General features: G+C 39.5%; 1 protein-coding gene across 1 annotated transcript in view; it reads right to left on the reverse strand.

Annotated features, from left to right (window-relative positions):
• LOC306886642 (MAM domain-containing glycosylphosphatidylinositol anchor protein 2-like) overlaps positions 1 to 20,041 on the reverse strand; it is a gene marked incomplete at both ends in the record, with an annotated part of 162,396 nt that overhangs the window by 54,965 nt on the left and 87,390 nt on the right. The window contains one exon of the mRNA XM_079443931.1: positions 8,782 to 9,051. Coding sequence (XP_079300057.1) covers positions 8,782 to 9,051 — 270 coding nt within the window. The remainder of the gene's footprint in view (positions 1 to 8,781; positions 9,052 to 20,041) is intronic.

Consider the following 20,041-nt stretch of genomic DNA (forward strand, 5'->3'; position numbering starts at 1 on the left):
AACTTCATCGTATTCTTCATGGGATTCGAATTGTCGGGAAAGAGCGTCTGCCGCTGTATTCTTGGAACCGGGTCTATAGGAAATGGAAAAGTTGAAACGGGTGAAAAACAGAGCCCATCTGGCTTGCCGGGGGTTTAATCTTTTGGCTTCTCTGAGATATTGGAGGTTTTTATGATCGGTGAGGACTAGGAACGGATGTTGGGCTCCCTCCAACCAATGTCTCCACTCCTCCAAAGCGAGCTTGATGGCTAGAAGTTCTCGGTTGCCAACATCATAGTTCCTCTCCGCCGGGCTGAGCTTACGGGAGAAGAAGGCACATGGATGGAGTCGTGGGGGCGTCCCCTGTCTCTGGGACAGTATGGCACCCACTCCTGACGTGGAGGCATCGACTTCGACAACAAACTGTTTCTCTGGGTCTGGATGTACGAGGATGGAAGCTCGGGTGAAAGCATCCTTCAATGCTTGGAATGCCTTGGTAGCGGCTACTGTCCAGGAGAGGGATTTGGGTTTTCCCTTCAACAGGTTGGTTAGGGGACTGGCTATGGAACTGTAATTGTGAATAAACCGGCGATAGAAATTGGCGAAGCCTAGAAAGCGTTGAAGTCTCTTTACCGTGTCAGGAGTGGGCCATTCTCGGATTGCCGTAACCTTCCCCTCGTCCATCTGAATACCACCGTGGCTGATGTTATAGCCGAGGAATTGTACTGAGGGTCGATGGAACAGACACTTCTCCGCCTTAAGGAACAGGTTGAACTTCCTCAGGCGTTGTAGGACCTCCGCAACGTGGCGACGATGTTCGGCCATACTCCGGGAGTAAATCAGAATATCATCAATGTACACTAGTACAAACTTATGGAGAAACTCCCGGAGCACCTCGTGCATGAAATCTTGGAATACGGAGGGGGCGTTGACGAGCCCATAGGGCATAACAAGATATTCATAGTGCCCTGTGGGCGTGACGAAGGCGGTCTTCCATTCGTCCCCCTCACGTATTCTGACAAGATTGTAGGCGCTGCGGAGGTCTAACTTAGTGAACACGGTGGCACCTCGCAGATGTTCCAGAGCAGCTGGGACGAGGGGAAGCGGATATCTGAACTTGACAGTGATTCGGTTCAAGGCTCGGTAATCAATGCAAGGTCTGAGTCCTCCATCCTTCTTTGCGACAAAGAAGAAACTGGAGGAGGACGGAGAGGTGGAAGGGCGAATGTATCCCTGCTTTAAGGCTTCCTCGATGTACTCCTCCATGGCCTTCTGCTCTGGGATGGATAGAGGATATATCTTACCACGAGGCACTGGTTCACCCGGAAGGAGGTCAATGGCGCAATCCCAGGGTCGGTGAGGTGGTAACTGTGCGGCTTTCCGGGGACAGAAGACATCTTTGAATTCTTCGTAGTCAGAAGGAATTTCGGTGGATAGTTTCTCTGGGGGACTCTCTACGGAGGTGGTAAGTAATTTCAGGATCTCTGCGGCTGGTCTTGTTGGTCTAGGGATATGTGGGAAACACTCGGGAAAGCATGACTCACCCCACTTCAGGATCTCGCCCGTTTTCCATGAAAGGATGGGATTGTGTTGAACTAACCAGGGTCGCCCTAAGATAATGTCCGTAGTAGCATCTTCGAGCACTAATAATCTGATATACTCTACATGGAGTAAACCTAACTTCAGGCATACGGGAGTAGACCATCTGTTCACTAACTTACGGCTTACCGCCTTGCCCGTCACCGATTGGATCTGGTAGTTCCTTGGGGTGATGGAGGTTGTGAGGCCGAGTTGTCTGCAGAGACTGCCCGAAATGAAGTTCCCCGCCGACCCTGAGTCGAGGAGGGCAACGACTGGAACGGAGAAAGTGGTGCCCATAAGAAGGGCCTCAGTGGTTAAAGGCTTGAGATTAGGGATCTCGGAATTCAAGGCACTCACCAAAAGGCGAGTTGGTCTTCCTGGGCAGGTGACTCGGAGATGCCCCCTCTCTCCACAGTACAGGCAGAGTCCATGGGCATATCGGCGTGCCCTTTCTTGGGAGGAGAGACGAGAATTATCAACATTCATAGGTTCAGGACTGGATTCAGGTGGGTTCGGTGTGACGGGGAAATAGGAGCCATGACCCGGGTTGAGTTCAGACAGACACGTCTTAATGCGTGTGGCGCATCGGATGGAGTGTTGAATTAAGCCCTCCAATCCCAGGGCATCATCAAAGGCGGCTAGTTGTAGACGGAGGTGAGGTGCCAAACCTTGCCGGTAGGCGGTTAACAGGGCTCGCTCGTTCCATCCGCTGGCTGCGGCTAGGGTTCTGAACTGTAGGGAGTAATCTTGGATATTGTTATTTCCTTGGCGTAACTGATAAAGTTGATCACAGACAGAGGAATCATAAGCGGGTTTACCGAACACATCTCGGAAGTGTTGGATGAAGGCTTGGGAGGATTGGGTAACACTGCCTCCTTGTGTCCATATGGTGCTAGCCCACTGCAGCGCTCTACCCTGGAGATGCTGGATAATGAACGCAATCTTGGCCTTCTCAGTGGAAAACAAGTGGGGCTGCATCTCAAACGTCAGGTCGCATTGTAGCAGGAAACCATTGCAATCTTCCGCCGAACCAGCGTAGGGCGCTGGTCGGACTGTCGAGTGGTTCGTGGGCAGCGAAGAAGAGATTGCGGAAGCACCTGGGCTGGGAGAGACCGCTGCTGGAGCGAGTGTTTGTTTTAAGATGTCAACCAGGTCCTGGAATGCGTCCGGATTGCTCATGCTGTTGATCGTTGATGTAATGGTCCAGTCTTCTGTTATAATGAGAGGGCAGGACGACAGAATCACAAGTGAAGGTAGGTTTAATGATCAACAGTGGTAATGGTATCAGGTAAGTGAAATGACAGAATCTGGAGTCGCTGAGCGAACAGGCTGATGATCTTGGGTTTCGTTCTTGCAGGAGAAGAGAGGGATGAGGAGGCTGTGACAGACACACACCGCAGACTTGGGGTTTAACCGGAAACGTTCTCGGAACAGATGTCACTGGAGCTGGGTCTGGAGATTGCCTAGGAGCGAGCAGAACAGGTAAGTAATCAACAGGTAAGTTTCTTAGGTAGGTACTGCACTATGACGGAGCGTAGTGAGTTAGTCCTCTTCGTAGAAACGAGACTGGACGACTGGTGTTGGGCGGTGTGTGTCTTTATGCTGCGTGGGTAATGAGAAGGGAATGAGTGGCAGGTGTGCGTGATCAGTATTCTGGTGAGGGTGAGCGCTGTGATTGGGTAGCAGAACCTGGCAGATCTGTAACACCCATCGCGTAGCATATACACGCCAAAGTAAATTTTTGCGTATCAATACCACAAGTTTTTTATTTGGCATACTATTTATACGCGCTTTCATGAGATTGGGTTGCAAAATGCCACCATTTGGTTGCAGTCTGGAGCCCTGAATTGGTTTGTAATTGGCTACATTGTCACTAAAAACAAAATTAAATTCAAATTCATAAAATAAAATAAAATCTATGACCAGCAGAATAAAGCTGTAAAAAATCTGTAAATGAAATTCTCTTTACACTATTTTTATTTTGTAAAACGTTTCCACGGTTCTTCAGCTTCTTTCTGTCAGACAGGCCACTTCGTCAAGAGGCTCACCTCTCGACAGAGAAATTCTGAACGTCCAAGTCTGTAGAAACATCTTGGAGGGTTAAATTTAGGGGAGCGAGGAAAGGTGGTAGTAGGGAAAATTTGCTGATGTCTGCAGGTCAGGGATAAGGGTTGGCCCCAGCACTTATTTTATCCCTGGCTTATTAAGAGGGAAAAATCGAGTTTACTCTGCTTAAGGCTTAGGGATAAATTTGACTCCTCTGGGAATCAATGGATGAGTGAAGGTGGAGAGAAAAAGCAGGAGCATCGTAAACACAGAGCTCTTAAATCAGCCTAAGATGGAGAAAGACAGTACTACATGGATCAGTTGTCACTTATCAGAAAGGCAAAAGAAGCCCAGAGGCTCCTGCAGCCAAGATTTCTAAGAGTGAGTCTACTATGCTCTATACTGGAAACATACACATGCATTAAAGTGCAAATCTTTGATCCATCAGATTAAGAAATGTACAAAAATTCTGCATTAAATTAATATCAAGGTGCTTCAGTATCTAAACAGATACTAAACCGATACCTTATACATACATTTTTGGCACCAGTATACCATGTGCTCCCTCGGTGCTCCTTAAAACTAACACTAACCTCCACTAATCCTTGATATATGTGTGTTTGTCTGTGTATGTAGACACTATTGTGTAGGTTTTAGCTTCAAAGACCATGCAGGACACCTCTGGGACATGAATACTTGTCAAATTGAAGCTGGTTCCTGGTGTTTGTCAAACACATAACAGCACTGTCATGACAAAGAACCTGTGCTCACACTAAACCTCAGCACATGAATACTTTATATTTGCCTCCCTAGCAATGTGCAGCCATCAGCCAGTGGGGAGTTCCTACCAACCAGTGGTTCATGCACAGGACCACCATCCCTATATCTCAGGCACCCTGAAGCAAACCAACTCAGATTTTTTTTAACCAAGTGACCCTGAATGCTTTTAAAAATTTTTTTTTACAAAAATACTGTGTACACATTTTGCTATTTGTTGAACCTTGTCTTGTACACATTTTTTTCTTATCTTAATGTTAAATGAATCAAAGATTAATAAGGTTATGTGAATCCCTTGACAGCCCTTGTTTTTACAGAATTTTTCTTTTGAACTTTCTATTTATCAAAGGATCACTATTTCCATGAAATGGAGCAGAACAAATACAAATATTTTTGAAAAAATAAAGAATGTTTCATGAGCACCAAATCAGCATATGAGAATGATTTCTGAAGGATCGCGTGACACTGAAGACTGGAGTAATGGCTGCTGAAAATTCAGCTTTGCCATCACAGAAATAAACAACTGTATTTTTGATCAAATAAACAAAGCCTTGGTGAGCATAGCTAACTTTTTTTGGGCCAGATTTACTAACCGTCTTTTGGCGTTAAAATATTTCTGTCAGGATTTACTAAAGACGCGCAGTGAAGAATTAGCGCTGAAAAGGCGTGGACAGTTATTTTTGTGCAACTTTCCCTTTCAGACACAAAATTTATGGGAGGTGAGTAATAAAATGAATCACGCAACACGATTCACTAACATTTGCACTTGTCAAATTACCGGTATTTGCGCCATTATTTAACATCCAAAGAGAGCATGTCTTAAAGCAGGCCGTTATTTGCGCTGCTATCGGTAGATTGCGCTGGTCATTATGGAAATGATCTGGCTGTGTCTTTGTTCTTTAATGTGCACATTGTTAGTAAATCACCCGCAGAAATTTCCACTCCCATCATGCTGTTTTGGAATTGTGCTCTTGTGCTAATTTGCCCTGTTTAGTAAATCTGGCCCTTGGTGTGAAATGGCTTTTAGGTCAGGATCTGAACGGTCAGCTCATGTGCACTACAGTATTACACTTCATACATTGAAAACTAGTTGTTTTTCCTTGGCCATGTCTTTGTTTTGCCTAGGGGACATGTGAGCCAGGACAACACTGGTGCCCCTTCAGAAAATAGGTGCATTATACTCCTGCAGGGCCTTCTCTCAACTTCCTGAACTTTCTGCTGCATTAATTGGTAACCCCTGTTGGGTTTGCATTGCCCAGTGCTGCATAGTTCTGAAGTGAATGCTGAGACTGAGAAAACTCAAGCTTTTTATCTTCGAACAGTTGTGCACATTGCTCTGACAAAGTGAAATGTCAACTTGATGCATTGGCCATTTGTTCAATCGTCACACAAAACCCTGTGGCCATGTGACATTCGGTACCTTCGCCTTCGTTCATTCGAATCTGTCAGGTTTTCTTCATGATACAACATTATGGGAGCTTAACCTCCAATTAAACAGACTTGGCGTGGGATTTTCTGGCTTGTGCTCTTTTAACGCCCAGACATAAAAACCCATATGATGACAACGATAAATGAGAGCTTCAAGCTCGTGCAGCATGTTCCTGCATCACATCGAGCAGAGGCTCGTCATAGATGCATGGTTTGTGCAAAATAATGGCCTTCAGCATGTCCTACAGAAGTGCACGGAGGAGAGAGAGAATGAGAGAGAGAGAGATGCAGATACAAGGAGAGTGGATATGAGTGATATAATCCTCTTTTATGCCTGCTGAACAGAGCAGGAAATTGTCAATGCAAATTAAATGATTAGGGGTGAACATATCCAAGAATAACCTATGCATCAGAAAGCAGGTAGCTCTCTCTCTCTCTCTCTCCCACATCCTCCTCTGGTCTAGGATGCCTCATCAACCAGCTGGGATTTCAGCCATGAATATTCAACAGCAGGGAGGGCAAAAACACGAGCTAGCAGTTCCCATTTCTAAACATGAGTGTCTGGTGCAGTAGCAGGCATGAGATCAGGCTACTTATGTGGTGGCACGAAATCAAAGAAAAACTGCTCCACCGTTTGAACCAAATGTTCCAGGTGACAGACTGGATTTATCTGGGCCAAAACATGAAGGAAAAGCAAGTGTGATTTTTTAATTACCAGTGAAATGTCTAATGCTAGTAATGTATCCACACAGTTTAATTTATTCTGTTGTTAAGCGCTTGTAGTTGAGAATAGCATTACATGTTAATGACTGCATATACAATGTTAAATATGCATATAAGAAAATATTTCCAGGACAAAAATCTACATTTGCTTAATGGCCAGTTTAAAAAAAAAAAAAACAGGGTGTTTTAGAAATGTTTCTACCAGGGCTTGAAAACGGTTCAAAACGGAAAAAGTAAATCGGTTCACTCCGAGCAGAATCGATATTTTAACGTTTCCGTTCCTGCGTTCCTCTGTATTATTACGTTCCGAAACCAGTTTGAGTAGAAAGAATAACGGTTCATACAAAATTGCGTTTTGAGGAAAGCCGCGTCGCATTTTATTAGGCTATTATTCAGAAATTATGTAGGCTAAAATGCCGGTAAATCAAAAAATTATAGACACAGTTATTAGTTTCTCTCCACAACAAATCCTCTAAACTTAAGGATATAGCCTATAGGCTATAAAAACGTCATTCCAAAAACAAATTAAAGGTGAAACGGATGCCTACCTCTCTCACTCGGCACAAATTCAAATGTTTCCATATTCTCGACGTATACTAAAATATTATTTATTGGCTTTTACTTTCATCGACGTAAAACATCATCCTTCACATCGGCAATAATAACAGTGAGGCGTGGTCACGCTGAACGCAACAGATTAGACAGCGGAGCACTGTAACTTTTTACACGTTCCTTTAACTGTATTTTATTTTGATAATGAACTGGCTGCAATGTCACAAAAATATGTGTCTTTGTGCGCGTGAGGCGGCAGCGCGATATGGCCATACCAACGCTGGTTGGTTATACAGATGCAAGACATCATTCAAAACTGTCAAGCTATTGCAAAACAAATAAAACTGTAAAATAAAACTGTAAAGTTTTTGCAAAATAAAGAAAACTACTTTCTGCTGTCTCGTTTTCCTTTCCGAGAACGTTGGAATGTGTCACAATGAACCTTTTTTCTTTTGTTTTGTTAATCTGTCAGTGATTTATGTGAAATATATTTAGTGTATAGGCATATATATTCCTTTTTATGTAAGCCTATAGTTTTGTGTTTTCTCCGCTCACAGAAGCGTCGCAGGTGCGTAAGATCTGTTGAATCCATCTTACACTGTCGTTGGATAAACTCTAACGCCGGTGTTCTGACGATTTGTGCTACCCTGTCAGATTTTGCTACCTCCCATTAAAACAGATGGTAGCAGAATTCATTGCCATTGTGACTAGAGTTCACAGCTGAGCGCAGACGGGCATTTCACTCGCTGGATGCGTCAGCATCACATTTGCATAGTCTGTGCTACTTGAATTCCTGATTAGTTGACAGCAAATTTCAAATATTAAATGGACCGATAAAATAACATTATTAACCGGTTAATGGCCATTTAAATTTTTCGATTCTGTTCGGAACTATAAAATTGGATTTAGTTTCAATTCCAGTCAAATTTTCGTTCCTTGAACCGGTTGAGAGCCCTGGTTTCTACATCATTAGATGTGATTGTAGCACAAAAACCTGTCACGAATTACGTTTGCCAAACAGGAATAGTTTTGAATTACAAACGTCCTGTAAATCGGTGATTCTCAACTGGTTTTGCTTCAGGACTTAAATTTGACATTGCACAACAAATGGCGACCCAACACAGAACCAAAATGTTTTAATGTATAATTAAGCAACAAGCAAATGAGGAAAAAAGTTCTGTTTTGCTCTGTCTTGCTCTGAATATCACAGCAATGATAATATTCAGCCCATTATTCAATGTGACATTCCATTTAGACTACATTTCAATAAAGAGATGTGCCCCAATTCATATACTTATATACTAATGTATTCTGTGCCATTTTGTAGCATAAATACTGTGAGTAGTTTGTTCAAACTAAAAATTCCAAGAAGAAGAAGTGAACATCAAAAATCCAGATGATATACTAAATCCAAAGTTTTGTCATAAAACTCTAGATGGCACAGTCCAACAGGTCTAACTCAATCTGACATAATGACATCATTGTCACATGGTGCCGATGATTGAATCTTTTTGTGTCAGCAGCCAATGAGCTTGCTGCTCAACAGAACCCTCCACCTTCCCCAGCTCCACCTGTATATATCTGCTACGGGGTTATTAATGTATGCTATATATGGGGGTTATTTCATATATATGTTATATGTGCAGCAGCAGTATTCCTTTCATTTAAATTGCACATGTATTTTACTTGTCTTACCTGTGACAAGGAAAGTACATCGGCCTGCTCCTGCTTCGTTTTTGATGTCACAAGTGTACGCGCCATAGCCCTCACGGTTAAGGGCCCTTACGTGGTATTCTGTCTCATCCCGAGTATGCAGCTGGCCCACTGTGAGCAGTCTGGTACCCAGCTTCCATTCATATTCCAGTACTTTTGAAGGGTGGGCACGTAAGACCCTACAGCTCAGTGAGAACGGCCGTCCCAGACCCTGCCTGATTTCTGTATACACCGGCTCCACCGCGGGTGGATCTGAAAAAGGACAAACATTCTTATTAGACACAAAGCACGTATTTACACAGGTGTCTACAGGAGTCAATAAAACCAATACAATTCAGAAACCTGTTAATTTGGAGAGGTATGAACTGCATATATAAGAGATACAATTGCATTAAGGTAAAGATTAATTCACAAAATCAACACTTTTTATGGTATAGTGGCCTGTGGACGGGAACCACCAAAGTTGCTTCTCAAAGACTTCTCAAAAACCACAAAAGTCTTTTTGGTTTTGTGCTACTGCTGTACAGACATCACAGATGGATTTGAAAGTTTTATACTCACTTTGAAGCAGCAAAACAGCAGCAAAAAAGGGAAAAAATGCTGACTCATCTGCTCATAAGAGGGTGACCTGTCATGAATCAGTGATTCATGGTGTTTGCGAGCCAACGTGCACACATACACCATGATGCACTCCATCAGAGAGCACAGCCTCGGGAGAGCATCATCAAACATAACATGATGTCCTTAGAAGGGCGCTGGCATCTGCACAGCATTTGCACTTTTTCTGTCTGATTTGGACAATCTTCCCGTTACTGTAGTGCACAGCATTTCTATTAATGTCCGCTGAGAGTCATGTGCTCTTACAGAAAGAGCTTGATGCACAGAATTCACACACCACATTCCATTTTTACTTTTCCATCACATATATTCTACACCATCTCTGTGTAAACCGGAATATTTATCATGTGGATATTTTTCAGTGGCCCCAAAATGTATTAGGACACTTTAAAAAAGCATGAATTTCAATGCGCTATATGATAACATTTCAAACAAATGATACTTGAACTTTTCAGAGTCATTTTCAAAATACCTTTTAACCAACCGGTCAAGAAAATAAATAAATATATAAAAATATTTTATAATAAAAATATATGATTTGAAATTGATACACTGAAGTATGAAAATTGATTATCTCCACAAAAATATGTGGATGAGTGAAAATGTCATTCATAATGGTTGCTATGACCATGCAATAACATCTTCCCAAAAGAATGAATTTGACAATTTGTCTTGAAATTTTATCATCTGTATGGTTATCTAGGATGTCTTCAGTAGAGAAATGGAACAGTACAGGCAATACAGAGATGCGGTCCAGTAATTTAGACTATTCACACTTCACTGTGTGCAACACAAACTACCCCTCCATCTCAAACCCACAGTAGCAATCATTTGCAGCACGCTCATCTCAGTCCAATTTCCCATACTCACATAGAACAGCACATATTTTCACTGTCTAAAAGTGCTGGAAATCAGGAAAGTAAACTTCCTATACCAGACACAGATTGAATCTATGCTTCTCACATTTTTAAAGATCTAAAAGCCAACTTAAATGACTGAAATTAAGTAGTAGACAAAGTCTTCTAGTGTACTTCATTTATTTTTTTAAATAGTTTTTTATTTTTTGATGAGGACAGTTAATCAGAGAGTGAAGGAAAAGCAGACTTAATTCTGAAATCATACTGATAGACATGATCATTAGATTTTACACAAGCTTATTTAGTTGCACTTTACAAAAAATGTTTTAAAAGCAAAAGGGAAACATACCAATATAGTCAGAAAATTGCGAGTTAATCTTTTTATACAAGCTAACAATAAAACTTGTAATGACATATTAACAAAAATTGTATTAAATAAATAATAATGAAAGAGCAGAAAAAACGCTTTAATGCTTTCTAAAGCTCTATGCTTTCTGAGTTGATATAAGCATCATTTTTTAGAGAATGCGAGAAAGAAAAAGAGAAAGAGTGAGTGGACTGAAGCATGTTTTATGAAATAACAAGAACAAGCTTTAGCAATCGAGCCATTTAGAGAAAAAGCTTTCTAAAAACGGTAGTTTGTTCACTTTGTTTTTCCCACTCCAAATGACAAACATGTGGAGGCCCCATGCTGTGAGTGGATTACATTCTGAGCAATACAATATCTCTTACAGCTGAGGTCAACAGTTCAGTATCCACAACGACTTTATTCAGGCAATGATGCGAGCCCGGACCCACCGCATTTTGTCATTCTGAATTTCACGGCTGAGTTTCCCAAACTGAACCAATTCCTGCTGACATGTTGCCAATGGATGAGAGTTTGATAGACTAGTCATGGCGGTTATCGCACACTCGCGCTGTCAGACAGGTGACGGCGAGCAACAGTATGTATTTGCAAATCTATTTTCAGCAATATGGGAAAACAGGAAAAGACGTTTGCTGAAATGGAATCAATTGTGTATGCAAGTGAAAAGAAAAAACAGATAAACGACTGGCTGAAACATTGCAACAGGAGGTGAAGAACAGTCCCAAATTGCTAATAAACGTACTGTACATTGCACAATATGGTAGCACACTGAATGTGTACACATTTTAATAACAGCTGTGTATCATATTGACTCGCTGCATGGTAACAAGCTGTTATTGAGTAAAAGCTTTATGTGTTTTTCAGCAATATATAGCTGCAACATGTCTGAAGTCTACATGAATTGAATTTGCAAGCCATTTACATTTAATCTAGTAAATTTATGAGCGAAACAGGATATTCTATGAAGCTTTATTTATTTATGGAATTCATCCATTATAAATAGACTGGATCATGTAAAGTGTGTGTTGCAGTACAATCCAGAATGGAGCCTAAAATTAATAATAATAATTAATATTATTATAATTGTTATAATTATAATCTAATCAACATATAGGGTACAAAAATATGGCCTAACCCATATGGAAGAAATCAAACTTTAAGCATGTTAAAATAGGGCCAAAACATAATTTCAAAAATATTTCAGAACAGATTCACGTAAATATATCTTCTACCAATATATATATATATATATATATATATAGTGTATTTTTAGAAATATATTTTAAAAATAAGATAATTTGTTTTTAAAGATATTTTGCCCTCCATATATTTCAATACAAGAAAATAAATTCACATTTGAAGAACGATTTTATTTGTTGTATATAACAGAAAACGTGCCCCTGAAATGCATTTTGAAATCTATTTTGGTATGTGAAGGTTGAAACTAAACTATTTTAAATTTCAAAATGTATTTTATTGAGAATCACTGTTTACAACATAAATAGCATATAGTTTGGCTAGATTTTTTCTTTCTTTGCCACATGGGAAGAGGGCAGCAAAAAGGTAAGGCTGTTTCAGTGAAGAGCAAGTCATTCAATATTTGATTAAAGATTAATCAAAATACTTTTGTCTTCAGAATACCATCCACTAATGAATAATTTAGAACAAGACAAGGAATGTGCATTAAGAAAGTAAATAGGATCAATTTGGATTTCATGTTCAAACAAACTTGATTTTAACAATGGATTTCTTCAGTTCTTTAATGTCAAAAGGGAAGATAACACAAGAATCAGCGACAATATGTTACAATTAGATGCAAGAGGTAATTACTTATACCAGAACTAAAAACCAAAACCAAAATCAAGTCAAACAATGTAGATAGAACTACTGTCTGGCACAATAGCCTTAAGAGACTTCCTGTTAAAACTTTTGAATCATTTGGGTTGACTTCTGCATCATTATTAAAGGTCTTAATTGCACACAGAAGACAACACTTCACAGTGAAAACGTTATGACTGTTTAGCTGCACAAAAACATTTGTTCCTGACCTGTGCGGGAAATTGTTGTGCAATATGCAATTACATGACATAACATGACAACAGGCTTGCGAATAAATGAGAGTGTTAAAACCTATTAATTAACAAGTCCCTAGAGAACCCTCTTTATAAATCTGTGTCCAATATTAACTAAAGCAATAATGTAGTTTTTTGTTCTATTTTGGTAAATTTCTTCGGGGACTCAAAGCTGGGCTTGATGCATGAATGGTGATAGTACTTTGAATTGCACTCAGGACTTTTGCATGAGCATACTCTCTTTTTCATAAATTAATACTATTGGGAATAAATTAGTTCTCTGCTAATTAGGCTGGCAGCCAGTTTTGAATGCCATGCTAAGCGAACATCGAGCATGGAACACTGGCATTGTGTCATTCGAAGAGAGGAATATTCCTCTATTCTCCAGCGCTTATCCCAGTTCCACATCACTAATCAGGATGCCAATTTTATCCCCTCATAACGAGGAGCCACACTGCTCTTATATTCCACATCAGAATCCCTATTTGCATATGAGCCGTCCCAGTGTTTTGTCACTTTGAGTAAGTATCCGTTGTCCAACTGAACTGAAGAAAAGTCTTTAAAAAAAAAAATTAATAAAAAATAATTGCATCTAACCAAACCCATATTTTTGAACAATAAGAGTTTTAAACAAGTGAGATAAAATTGTGTATAAAATACACACACACACACACACACACACACACACACACACACACACACACACACACACACACACACACACAAACACACACACACATACACACACACACACACACACAAACACGATAATTTTTGAATCAAACATTGCTTGTTCTACTTCTCAACATTATAGAATACTGTACATACAAGTTCTTATTACTAAAATATTGTCAATAATGTTGCAGCATCTCACAACACAACAGACTGACTAGTTTGTGACAGTGAAGCTACTGCTGATCGCTGTGGTGGAGGATGTGTGGAACTTTGTGAATGACGCTCATTCTGATTCAGTGAGAAAAAGCTGCTGTGAGGGAGAATCCTCTCGAGAAGTTTCTTCTTCTACCCTGCAGCTTTAAGAATGAGAGGAGGAGAAGGTGGGTTGTTATTGTCAGGGTTTATCTGCAATTATCCCTTCATTAAAATATATTAGATCATTAATATTCAGTCAGCCTTGCCACATTTAGATGCAATTAAAACTTACTTCAGTCCAAGGTTTTGGGAGTCCAAGGTGTACGGCAGTCATATTCATCATGTCTGCTTAACTAACATGATGATATGAGAATCCATCATCAAAATCTAATCTCGTGGCAGAATTAACAGTCCCACCACCTCCTCTCTGATAAAAAAGAAGAACCTACCCAGAAGCTCCTGCAACTGCAAGCCAGGCTTGTTGCACTGTGAGACCGAGAAGACTTGTAGTGTTAAAAAAATGTCACGTCCTAATGAGAGAGGCTCAGCTGTCGGTGAACACCGCTCCTGAGAAAATGACAATATAAGCTCACTTGACACCCTCTCTATTTCTCCCTCCCTTTCTGTTATTGTTTCCCTCCTTTTTTGGTCTAGTTCCCCATCAAACACATGTGAGCAACGACAAGAGTGCCAATTGACCTTTACAGCTTGCAGCTGTTCGCCTCCTGCAAAAATCGTATGTGATGAGGTTCCGATTCTGGTCACAGTCATTGGTTTTGTGGCAATCATTGTCCGTCTTGCATGAATCAGCATGCACTTAATTATGGATGGGTAGTTTTTGTCGGTACATGCTCTGAAAATGAATTCAATTAACCCCTTGACTGACGAACGTTGACGATGTTGTGTGGTATGTGGGGCGTCCGTGTCAACACTTGACAAGTGACAGGAGATAATTGGGTTCAAGTGCATTAAAAATACTCCAGTTGTACTAGCATTTGGTCAGGACACTAGATATTAGCCTCACTTTTTGAAAAGTCAGACCTCGGCTTCCAGTTATTTTTTGTGGCCATTATAAAAATGCAGTTATTTCTGGACCGAACATTGAATTGCGTGTAATTGCATCAGACACACCGAGATTGTATAAAGGGACAGTTGTATTACAGCAGACCTTGACACAATGACAGTGGACAGAGGAAGTTCTCATAGTGACACTGGAAATGTGGCCATTTTCTGCCAATGTTTCTTGATTGAAAGGGACAGTAGAGAGGAGGGAAGAGAATTATTGGGGGACGAGAGGAGCAATGAGATCAAGAATATTACAGGCCAGTTAGTGTGGGTGCAAACTACTTGGCCGTGATTTGAGAAGGTGGGTGTATTTTGATGCATGACTCATTTACAGCTCAGGTCATTGGGCCAAGAAAAATAAATAAATAATTAAATAGGGCTGCTCAAATAAACCAAAGGTTCTGACAGTTCAAGATTCATTTACAGCTCAGGTCATTAGCTGTAAAATAAAATAATAAAATAAAGTAAAATAAAATAAATAAAAATAAAATAAAACAGGAAATAAAGTAAAATAAAATAAAAAACAATAAAGTAAAAAAATATTAATAATAAATTAAAATAAAATAGGGCTTTCCACCTCATAAGTAAATATTTTTCACAAAATATTGTGACTTAATTTCACATAATTGTGCAACTTTCGTTTCTCGGAACTGCAAATTTATCTTATAATTGCAACTTTATTTCTCACAGAGCCCGAGAAATCAGGAGAAATTAATCCACAAATGATTACTAATAGCCAGGGCTCGAATTGAGGGGGGATGCGGGGGGATAGCATCCCCCTGGTCGAAAAAAATTACAAAAAGCATCCCCTCTGTAAAACTACCATCCCCCCATACCATTCCCTTTGGATTATTAATTTTGTGTATTACGTAAAACTTATCATGGACATGAAATGTTAAAATTCTCTACTTATGATCATATAGGAACTAAATAACGGCGATTGGCCAATCAGTACTCAGTACTGTAACAAGCTGCGCACAAGCAGAAGCAATTTCATCATTTTGCGTGCAAAAAGGTTCAACCGCACCTTTTGAAGATCTTTTAAAAGAAGACAACAGAGGGTATGATTTTTCCTTGATTAGAATTTAAAGACATTCTCCTGACATAATGTATGTGTGACTGTGAGGGACTGAGGGACGATAGGAGAACTGACATTATCCAAATTTGAGGGAAAAAAAAACAAAACACGTCTTGAGAGTCCAAAAGCATTCACTGCGCGATGAAGCCCATTAGAATTAGAATACCCTTATAATTCCAGCAATGAAACCAAAAAAATACCCATGTATGAGTTTTTAAGTTTTTATATTCATTATGTACTTTTCTGTATATCAGCACATGTGCGGGAGGCCGCAAGCACAAATGTGATATTAGCCTATTAGTTTTATACAACAGCGCAGAGCAACACAGTGTTTTATTCAGCGAATGAATCAGTTTTGAACGAATCCAGTGAGCCAGTGATTTCAGGCCCCAGAAGGAAAAAAAGCAACTTATAAATAGTTCATTTAATAAGGATAATTTTATATTAAATAGACACAATTTTGTAATCATTGTGTAAAATTAGCCACATAACCCCCCCCGGCCACACCATCCCCCCTGAATTTTTTTTAAAATTCGACCACTGATAATAGCTATTTCTGCAAATTATCTGCGAGAAAGTATTTGAATATCAAAGAAATGACCAGAGTCAACAATAGTCCAGATGAGCAAGGAAGATTTCATCTCTAAACCTGGACACAGAATTATCGTGCAAATTATGGTCTGTTGCTCTTCAGATGTCCTCAGGCGGTTCATTTTCAACCTAGTGTTCCATCAGAGCAGGAGTTCAAGGTCAGTGGCAGTCAGCCTGAGCGCTGGAGCGAGTTGTGGTTTTTGAGGAGCAATTAAACGGAATGCTAACAGAAGGCTGTCGTCTTGTTATCATCAGAGCCACGAGCAGAGATTTCTTTAAAGATCAAACTCATCCTTCATGATGAAAAGATAATGCAAACTTATATTGCAGCTTTTGACTAGTTGAATAGCTGTCACTAAACTGAAGAAATGTAATCATGGAGACACATTCATACAGCAGTCACATGACATATAGAGCTGTTAAGCTATTCACAAGCACTTCATTTCACACTGAATAGTCCCATTTTAATAGGTCAATGTCTAAGCATGTAAAAGAGGCATGAATGACTCAGAATGGCACAATAGGTAAAGACAGCCGAGATCATTAAAAAATGTCTTTATAAAAAATTAGCACATGATTCAAGACTTTTACACAGTACAACATATTGAAAACTGCACATCCTGAAATGTTTTCCTCAAAAACCTTAATTCCTTTTCGACTGAAGAAAGAAAGACATGACCATCTTAGATGACAGGGGTGAGTAAATTATCAGGACATTTTTATTCTTTAAGTGAACGAATTTTAAAAATATGATTTTGATTGTTTAAAAAAAAATTAGTATTCAGTTAGGAGATACAGTTTTTTTTCTTCTGCACTTCAGTACATAGTTTCCATCCTTTATGTTACCAGTGATGACTGCAATGGAAATAAGCTAATATTTTCACAAATGTTTTCCCTTGACAGTTTTTTAAACTATATGGGATACTTGTTATTTTGTACACTTTGTAAACTTGTCAAATAAATTTAAATAATAATAATCATAATAATAATAATATAAATACTGTACATATTCCCACTTAAAAGAAAACAACAAAATGGCCTTCAAGCATTCCTTTTGAACCAAATAATGAATTGAACTTTTTTCTTGTCTCCTCCACCATGTCGACAAATTAAATAGGTCTACATACAAAGTCAGAAGTCAAACCAAAGTAATAGTCCAGATGGATGTATATACAGTCCAGAAATGAGCTTCAACTGTTCAGCTTTTAATTCTGTCCAGAAATTATATTATCCTGATTAAATGTCGATGAAAAAAGGGGAAAAAAAAGTGGTAAGTTAGCAGATGGCCTTCAGGCATTAATCTCTGCACTATTTGTTCTGTTATGCGAGGGCCGAGTTTCATTTTATTACCAATATAACAAAGTAATGCAGATTTGAAGCGCTTTGACAGAGCGAAATCCAGGGCAATCTCTCTGATGGACAACAAACCCCTCCTCGTTTACTCACACAAACATGCGCACTCTGTACACTCTCCAAACTTTCTCTTGCCCTGTCATCATTCCGCCTCTATCTTTTCCTCCCTCACTCTTTCAGGATCTGTCTTCATGCTTCTTTTATCCCACCTTTCCTCTCTCTCTCTCTCTCTCTCTGTTGGTCTCCACCCCCGCAGTTCTAGCATTCGCTGCAGGACCCATTCAGCTGTCACAGACATAAGCAGACATTATCCACTGGCATACATTTGTGCATTGGACTTCTGCAAGTAATGACTGCAGCATTAGGATTACCTCTGGACCCCCCCTCGACTATTCAACTGCAATCAATCTGTCTGTGTAACGGAGGAAGTGGTCTTTATCACACAGGGAGAGATGACATAAGTTAGAGTGGTGGAGAATGAGTCATCAAACACAGTCACTCTTTCTGAAAGGCTAATGTTTATGCTAGCTGGGCTTCTGCTGAGCAGGAAATGATGGCTTTGCTAAAGAGCTTGTATCTGTCATTAGACTACTACTAACGGAGAGACGTGTAACATATATGGCTGCTTCAAAAGGAGATTTGAAGAATGTGTTTAAAGGGACAGTACACCCAAAAATGAAAATTCTGTTCGCTTAATCACTCTCATGTCATTCCAAACATGTTTGACTTGCGTTTCTTCTGTGGTACACAAAAACAGAAATGTGAAATAACATACTGGTTGCTTTTTTCAATGTATTTACAATGAATGGGGTGCTTACAAGTTTCAAAAAGGAGGCAAATGAACCATTAAAATTCTCCACACAATTGTGCTTTATTCCAGACCTTCTGAATCACACAATTATTCTGTGTGAGCTGTTGACACAATCACTGCTGTGACCGGATCAGTGAATTAATGAGCTGAATCAGAAAAACAGATGAGTTTGATTTGTGAATGAATCATTCAAACTGGTTTGATGAACTGATTCAAGTGATTCAGTGAAAAGATCTAACTAAAAAGTATGTTTCATTCACAAATCAGACATCATGAGCACACTGAGGGGAGCTAGAGTGGATGTTAAGATGTTAAATGAATAATAACTTCAATTTTTTTGGTTTGTTCCTCACTTAAAGCCAAGGAATATCAGAACTGCTACAATACTTACAAACAACCTAGGTAATAAAACATCACGTTTATCTGGTGTGGTGTGAAACATGCAAGAAGTAATATAATGTCATTTAGAGTCTAAGTTGCTTTTGTGACACTTTTCCAGCGCTTCTGTGTCCTTTTTGAAGCTTAAAAAGTCTCCATTCATTGTACTTCAAAAAAATGACTAATATATTCTTCAAAATACCTCTGTTTGTGTTCCTCAAAAGAAAGGATAATACAATTCTCATGTTTGGGTGAAGTATAAGCACATTTCTAAAGGACCAAAGTGCTGCTGTCTGCATAAAATCTTTAAAAAATTGAACTGCCAAGATTATAACAGTCATCTGTGACAAAGTACTTCACTGGAGAGTAGAGTTTTGAATTATAATATCATGCCCCAAATAGCAAGTGACAACTGACAAGTGTTTCCCCCACCAAGAAAATGATTTGATTTCAAACAAGCTTTCATTTTATGTAGAAATAATAATAATAATCCTAGAGAAAAGTACGATGGGTTTAAGCAAATTTCACAAGCTGGTCTACAGCACTTACCAGATCTTGTGTTCATTAGTTTTCACTAAGCCAGTGCAATATGTAAAGGTCAGGATTATTTGATTCACCTAAATAGGACGTAATATTTACACATGCTGACTTCATAGAAGGGTGCAACAAAAGACAAAGCTCACGGAGAGCGGGCAATTACAGAGAAACAAAATAAAAGCAGCGAATCGTGACTAATAAACAAAATCACTGACTCAGAGCACAACAGGAAACACACAAAGGCTATTTCAGACCAATCTGGCCCTCTAGACAAAAAGAGAGTCTGAAGACATTTGAGAAGTAAAATGCTGACACAAGATACTATTGTGAAGTGTTATTTAAAATTCAAGCCAGAAAGATTTTTTTGTGGATCTATACAGTTTTAGGAATTATATCTTGAAGTGCTGAGCGCTTTTCAGCTGACGCTACATTGTGTTCCTTCAAGCGCACGTTTTAAATGAAATCTGTCTTCTAGCACAATACATTGTTAATTAAGGCATATACAGAGGTCATTTAAACTATTTTCTTCGATACAAAAAGTATGAAACGTGTTTAAATGCATTATTTTACAAAGCAGAACTGTCTTGGCATACAGTACATGTAAGAGCGGTGGCTGAGAACAATGCGCAAAACGAGGCCAACTGG

Source organism: Barbus barbus (assembly GCF_936440315.1).
Source record: "Barbus barbus genome assembly, chromosome: 20".
NCBI lineage: Eukaryota > Metazoa > Chordata > Actinopteri > Cypriniformes > Cyprinidae > Barbus > Barbus barbus.